General features: G+C 42.8%; 1 protein-coding gene across 1 annotated transcript; it reads right to left on the reverse strand.

Annotated features, from left to right (window-relative positions):
* Positions 1–320: 320 nt before the first annotated feature.
* Positions 321–6,738, reverse strand: LOC134206668 (uncharacterized protein K02A2.6-like). Its single transcript, XM_062682395.1, has 2 exons — positions 4,438–6,738; positions 321–4,372 (listed from the first exon to the last, which is right to left on the reverse strand). The coding sequence occupies exon 2, from the start codon at positions 2,412–2,414 to the stop codon at positions 321–323; it is 2,094 nt and encodes a 697-aa protein (XP_062538379.1). The 5' UTR covers positions 2,415–4,372; positions 4,438–6,738.
* Between the last annotated feature and the right edge of the window lie 329 nt (positions 6,739–7,067).

The raw sequence follows: 7,067 nt of genomic DNA on the forward strand, positions 1-7,067 counted from the left end.
CAACGCTTCCAAGTGCAATATTGGGTAGGATTTTGCGAGTTAGTTAAACTGAAAGAGGTAAAACTAATAGGCCTCTCCTCTCCTTTGATTTCGTGAGCAATCACACCACCTAACCCATAACTGCTAGCATCTGTCACAACAACGACAGGCTTTTGCGGATCAAAAACTCCAGAAGTTTTGAAGACAACAACGACTGCTTACTTTCTTCAAACACACGACGACACTCATCAGTCCAGACAAACTTAACGTCTTTTTGAGTAAACCATATAAGCAGCTTAAACGTGAGGATAAATTGGGTATAAACTTACCGTAGTAATTTATCAAACCCAAAACGCCTTCAACTCGGTGACATTATTCGGAACCTTGGCTCTACGAATTGTCTCCACCTTTTCTGGACACGGCAACAAACCTTTATCAGTCAACACGTGACCCAGAAATGGCAAACTAGTCACAAACCATTTGCATTTTTGCAAGTTGACTTTAATGTTGAATTTAGAAAGTCTCTCTAAAACCAAATTAAGCTTTCTTAAACAGTCTTCAAAATCCTCACCAGCTAGCAAAACATCGTCTAAGTAGCAATAAACTCCGTCAATGCCTTTCAAAACTTGATCCATGACTCGCTGAAATATAGCAGCACTTGAAGAAACACCTTGTGGTAAACGATTATACAAAAACAAACCTTTGATTGTATTAATCACCATAATTTTTCTCGACTTTTCCGACAACAACAACTGTGTATACGCTCCGGTCAGATCCAAGGAACAAAACACTTTAGCACCAGCTAGTGAAGCAAACATATCTTGTGCCAACGGCAGCGGATAGGTGTTTGGAATGATCACCTTGTTGATCGAAACCTTACAGTCGATCACCATCCTGATTCCGCCATCCTTCTTCACTACAACAATCACCGGTGATGCCCACTCACTTGCATCGATCGGTGTTATGACGCCATCTTTCTGTAAACTCTCTAAATGTTCGACTACTTTGTCTTTTAAACGTAATGGAACGTCATAGGCACGCTTGAAAATCGGTGCTGCTCCTTTTTTTAACACTAGATCTGCCTCAAAACCTTTGATGGGAGTAAGCATAGACTTACAAAACACATTGGCAAACTTACTTTTGATATCTTCCACGACACGTTCCTCTGAAGTCGGCAAAGACAGCTGGTTCAGGTTTGCACCACTGCCAAACGTTTTCCTCCATTCAGGGAAGAAGATATCCAACCAATCTCGGCCTAATAACGGTGTAAACGAGCTTCCACAGCGTAAAACAACCAGTTTAACGACCTTACGTCGTCCGTTAAGCTCAACCGTTACCGGAATCTGTCCTTCAACAACCAAACGACTTCCATTGATCACTGCCAACTTCTTCATACACTTCTGCAACGGAATATCGGCGAATTCCCCCTCGTACGTCTCTCTACTGACGACGGAAACTGCAGCTCCACAATCTATCTCCATATCTACTCGTACTCCTTCAACCAAAACTGTACGGAAACACGGTTCGTTGATTTTTCCGATGGAAGAGATCAACATACAATCCATCTCCTCATCATCCGAGATAGATCTGTTCAACCGACGACGCAAACTCTTCTGGTACTCTGTCAACTTCGGCTTTGCTGCTGGAGAATCCACAAACTTCACAGATTTCTTAAACTTATCCTTCAAGTCATAGCAGAAGCGACGTGTGTGACCATCTCTGCCACAGTAACTGCAGTGAAACTTCTGCGATCGGGATGAAGAACGATGTCCACGATCAAACGAACCAGAACGACTACGGCTCCTAAAACGCTTATTTGGTCCACGACTTCTACCACGGGATCTACTACGTGACACAACACGCTCTTCTCGCTTACCAAGCCTGTTCAACACACTCACACGACCGGACTCTCGAGAAACCAGCTTTCGATTCACTCCAGCTAGCTCCCTGTTGATGATGATCTTCTCCGCCTTGGCTAGCGTCAGACCTTCCTCATCAAACAAACGTTGTTGAACATCCGGGTCGCGAATGCCACACACAAGCTTGTCGCGGATTGTGATGTCCTTAAATTCGCCAAACTCACACATCTCCGCTTGTAACTTCACCGCGAGAATGAAATCCTCCGCACTTTCGGTAGAACCTTGCATTCGTTGATAAAACTTGTAACGCTGGATCATGTCGCTTTCAGTTTTGTCGTATCGCTTCTTCAACGCATCGGTAATCTCCTTAAACGACACCAATTTCAAATCCTTTCCAGGAAACAGAAGCTTCAACTCGCTATAAACGTCCTTTCCGCATGCCGCTAGAAACGATGCCTTCTGTTCATTCGCATCCGACATCTTGTTATCGATGAAAATCCAGTCCATCTGCTCCAGATACTGGCTAAACGGAATCGTACCGGGTATGTACGGCTCAACGTGATTCACTAACGGCATACTGACAGCGATGAAAACGACGAAAACTGTGAAAAACGATTAGTTAAATTATCACACAAAACAAAACTAAAAACTTTTTTCAGTGTAATAATCCAATAAACTTGATCGAAACAAACAGTTGACAAATTTAAAACAAAATTTTCAAAACTATTTTGTAAACCTTTTTGTTCAACTTTTTAAACGATTTGCTCCACAGTGCAAAACATAAACTGCTTTCTGTGTCAAACCAAACAAACTTCAACCGTTTCGGATCAATCGTATTCAACGACAAACTTTATCAACGAAACAAACAAAACGTGAAACACAAACAAACCAAAACGATGTTGTTGCTCAACACAAGCATAAACTGTAGTTGCTATTAAACATGAGCATAAACCAATACAACAGTATCAACGTTGCGAAACAAGTTGCAAACAAGCTGATATACACTGTGCGTTGCACTACACTGTTGATGAAACAAACTCTCGTACGTGACAAACTCTTCGGCTGTGACGATACAAGTTCTAATTAGCTATTATTTATGTGCACAAAGCCGGATCACTGTACGGAAACAAAATGAAACACAATTTCTTTGCTTGCTAGGCACAAGAAAATGGCTCATAAACTGATTTCAACACTTTAACGCATGCAAAGTAAAACACGATTTTCTCTGTTTATTTCCACTATTCGACACTTTGCAGCAAACCTGTGTGAAACAGCAAAACAAACCAACTCCTGCAGTGTAGGTACTGCTACCGCGCAGCGCAAACTGTTGCTCCTCCGTAGGCAATAATCCAATCAATCGCCGAACGGATGAATGGCTCGCTCGCAGGTTCGTCCAAACAGCAGTGAAAAACACCAAAATTTCACTGGAAAACCGGACTACTTGCACTAATAAGCACTTCCCGGGACGCGAAAACAAAATCTCCACCTCGTCGCCACTGTAATATACTCGTGGGAGATTGGGTTCTTTAAACTAATTACTAACGAGACTGTGATACTGTAAGTGATACAGGTAAACGCGCGTCTGCTCGGGTGTGCAGTCAGTGATAAAACTGATCTTTTATTTGATCGATCGCTACTGCTGTACCAGACAGCCAGTGGTGTAGCTAGGGGCGGATACTACACTTCCTGCCTGCTAATCTTCCTATTTCTGTTTCTCTACTTCCCTTCTTCATTCACGTTCACTTGTCATTTGCCTCCACATCTCTTGGCTACTCACGCCTACAGCTTCCCTTCCTTTGACTCCTACGGCCTTCGACACGGCGTACGGCTACCTCGCGAACACACCGCTCCATGAGCCCGTGCAGGCACTGCTCCCGCTATTGATGCCGACTAGGGGGAAAACTTGGACCGCACATCGGTCGCCACTTTGACTGCGTCCTGGAATGCCTTGGTGCACCGCGCGGGTGTGATCCTGTTCCCGGACTGCAATCGTCGGGACTCGGGAGAGAATGGCTTGCTGCCAAAATCGCACCTTGAGTCGCCCGTCGATCGCACCTTAAGCCACCTCTGTTTGCACGGCTTGATCCAGTCGGCGCCGAGTGCCGTTTCCGCCAAAATCCGCAACGAAAACAATTCCCAAGAGCCCTGCCAAACGGTTCATGTCAGATATGTTTTGTCATTTGCGTTTCAGATAAACTTACTCCTAGGAGGCTCTCTTGTACGGCGAATGTTTGATACGTTGGCTACCGGTCGCTATCCGTTGTGGTAGGAAATTCCCGTATGCTGGATCCTATGCACGTTCTGCCTATATTTCGGGATTATAACGGATTAAACGCCCATCCGTGCATTATTGTCCCACAACTAACCTGCCTTGCTCAATGAGCTTCGCTCGAGCACACTCCGCGCGGGGGAATTTGTCCGCACCCGTAACTGTGGAAAAGTCCCTTCCGTGCCGCCTCAAGTCCTCTGCTGCTCTTGGTGTGTGCCCCGCTCTTTCTTATTCGGTCACGGCAAACCGAATGGTCAACCCTTGTCTGGAAAATGCCGAAATCGAAACCGATATTGGTCTGCTCTTTACGCGACCGCCAAATAGACTAACCTTGAACTATGTTTGGAGTTTCCCTTAAGGAAATTCTTGAAATAGAAGAGTTTTTGAAGGTATATCCATGTTTTTTCTAAGGATCAAAAGGGAATGAACAACTGAATTCTTGGATCACATGGGATGCAACCATTTTTGGGGATGTATCTTATTTGGTTCTGATGTTTAAAACTTGGTTTTATAGATATTGAAGCCTACACTTCAGAGAATGCTTCGATGACCTGGAATGGAATAATTGTTGAATGCGTATCTAATATGGAGCTATGGATCAAAAGGGGATGGACCATTTAAAAACAATAATCCTGTATACCTTAAGACCTGTACTCCATGGCTTTCTTAAATTACCTGGAATGGAACAATAGTTGAAGAGGTTTCCCATTTAGTCCTATGGATCAAAACGGGTATGAGCAAGTTTTTTTTAAGGAGATAACAGCCTTTTGGTTACGCGTATTAACCGTAAGGCTTATATTTCAGATATGGATGATATTCATGGATGATCTGCAATGGAACAATAGTAAAAGCCGTATTCACTTTGGTTCTATGGATCAAAAAGGGCATGGCCCAATTCATATGTGACCGGATTTTGTCACAATCAAATTGCCACTAGCTCGGGTTGTTAGCGCGTCTGGGGGCATCATGAAGGCTTTGGTTGATTCGGTAGACCATTTGATTTAAACTCCAGGACAATTTGGAGAATTTACGACATATCATATGCCCAGATTGGAGACGCAAGTGAAAGACAGATACTCGGAGAACATAATTGGGATGATACCGCGACCGTTGACATCATAGAATCCTGGGTTGATGCGGTAGACCATTTGACTCCAGCACAATTTGGAGATCTTAAAACAACTCATATGCCTGGATGTGAAACGCAAGTGAAAGACAAATATTTTGAAAACAAAATTGAGCTGATAACACAGCATGGGACATCATGGAAGCCTTGGTTGATTCACTAGACCATTTGTTTCAAACTCTAAAACAATTTGGAGATCTTAGAACATCTCATATGTCTCCATTTGAGACGCAAGCGAATGACAAATACTCGGAGGTCATAAGTGGGTTGTTACCGCGGCTGGGGACTTCATGGAAGCCTTGGTTGATTCGGTAGACCATGTGATTCAAACTCCAGGACAATTTGATGATCTTACTACATCTCATATGTCTGGATTTGAGACGCAAGTGAAAGAAAAATACTCGGAGGACATAATTGGGTTGATAACGCGGCTGGAGGCATCATGAAAGCCTTGGTTGATTCATTAGACCATTTGATTAGATCTCCAGGACAATTTGGAGATCTTAGGGCAACTGATATGCCTACATTTGAGACGCGAGCGAACGACAAATACTCGGAGAACATAATTGGGTTGCTACCTCTCTTAAGTACTTGGAGTGCGGCATGTGCATAACACATGTCATCATACCCTTTAATAATTTCTCATACTTTCAATCGATGTACAAGGAACGCTCAAAGCCGTTCGTTGACATCAATGGAGTCTCAGCAATTTTAGTCCGAGACCTCAAATTGCAATGCACACATTTTTAGTGCCACTTACTAAGTTGTGATGTCTCCAATGGCCTTCTCTAATTACGCCGGCTTCGACTGTCTCCCGTAGGTTAAATTGTATTTGAGAATCGCTAATAAAATCATTATTGTTCTAACCGTACATTGATCAACACATTGTTTGTTCTTGGTGACACAGGTCCTAAAGCTCAACTACAGGAGGTCACAGAAGACTTTCCCTATTAATTTTCCAGAATGGAAGGTTACGAAAAAAAATCGCTGTGCTGAACTTTTGGAATTGTCCACTTTTATGGATGTTCCAGGTCTTCCGAAGTATTGTGTCTGCGATATTTGTAGATCACAAAAGACTTTCACCATTGATTGCACTCACAATTTGCCAGAATGAATGATTACGAAAAAAACGCGATGCTCTGGTATGAACTTTTGGAATTTGCCACTTTCACGGATGTTCCGGATCTTCCGGAGGACCGTTTTTGTGGCATTTGGAGATCACAGAATATTTTCACTATTGATTACATCAATAATTCGCCTCTGGATAGTTAATTACGAAACATTCGCTAACCTCTGTGATGAAGCTTAAAATTGGCAACTTTTACGGATGTTCCGGATCTTTCAGAGGACATTTATAGGTCACAGAACACTTCTCGCGCTAAGTTTCATAGGGGCGTAATTTCATAGATCGATTTCTCTTCGTCGATTTTTTCTCTTTATTATTGTACCGAATTGCGCTAGTTTGTCGATGATTTAATGGTTTGGTGTGATGAAGGATGATTGTATCTTGCACCAGAATCTATAATCACGGTTGTAGCTTTTGAAACAATTGAGTTTTTAACAAAATATTAAATCGATTAAGAGAAATCGATCAATACAATTACGCCCCTATGAAACTAAGCGCGGGACTTTAACTATTGATTGCATCCACAACTCGCCAGAATAAATGGTTAGAAAAAAAAATTCGAAGCGCTGGGAAGAACTTTTGGAATTGGCCATTTTACGGATCTTCCGGAGAACCATTTATGGGGCATTTCGAGGTCACAGAAGAGATTTACTATAGATTGTACCCACAACACTCCGATGGAATAGAGTTTGCCGCCGAAACAAACTG

Source organism: Armigeres subalbatus, chromosome 1 (genome assembly GCF_024139115.2).
Source record: "Armigeres subalbatus isolate Guangzhou_Male chromosome 1, GZ_Asu_2, whole genome shotgun sequence".
Taxonomy (NCBI): Eukaryota; Metazoa; Arthropoda; class Insecta; order Diptera; family Culicidae; genus Armigeres; species Armigeres subalbatus.

Excerpts from the sequence above, each read along its gene's own strand:
- LOC134206668 (XM_062682395.1), bottom strand. The coding sequence starts at position 2,414 with ATGCCGTTAGTGAATCACGTTGAGCCGTACATACCCGGTACGATTCCG.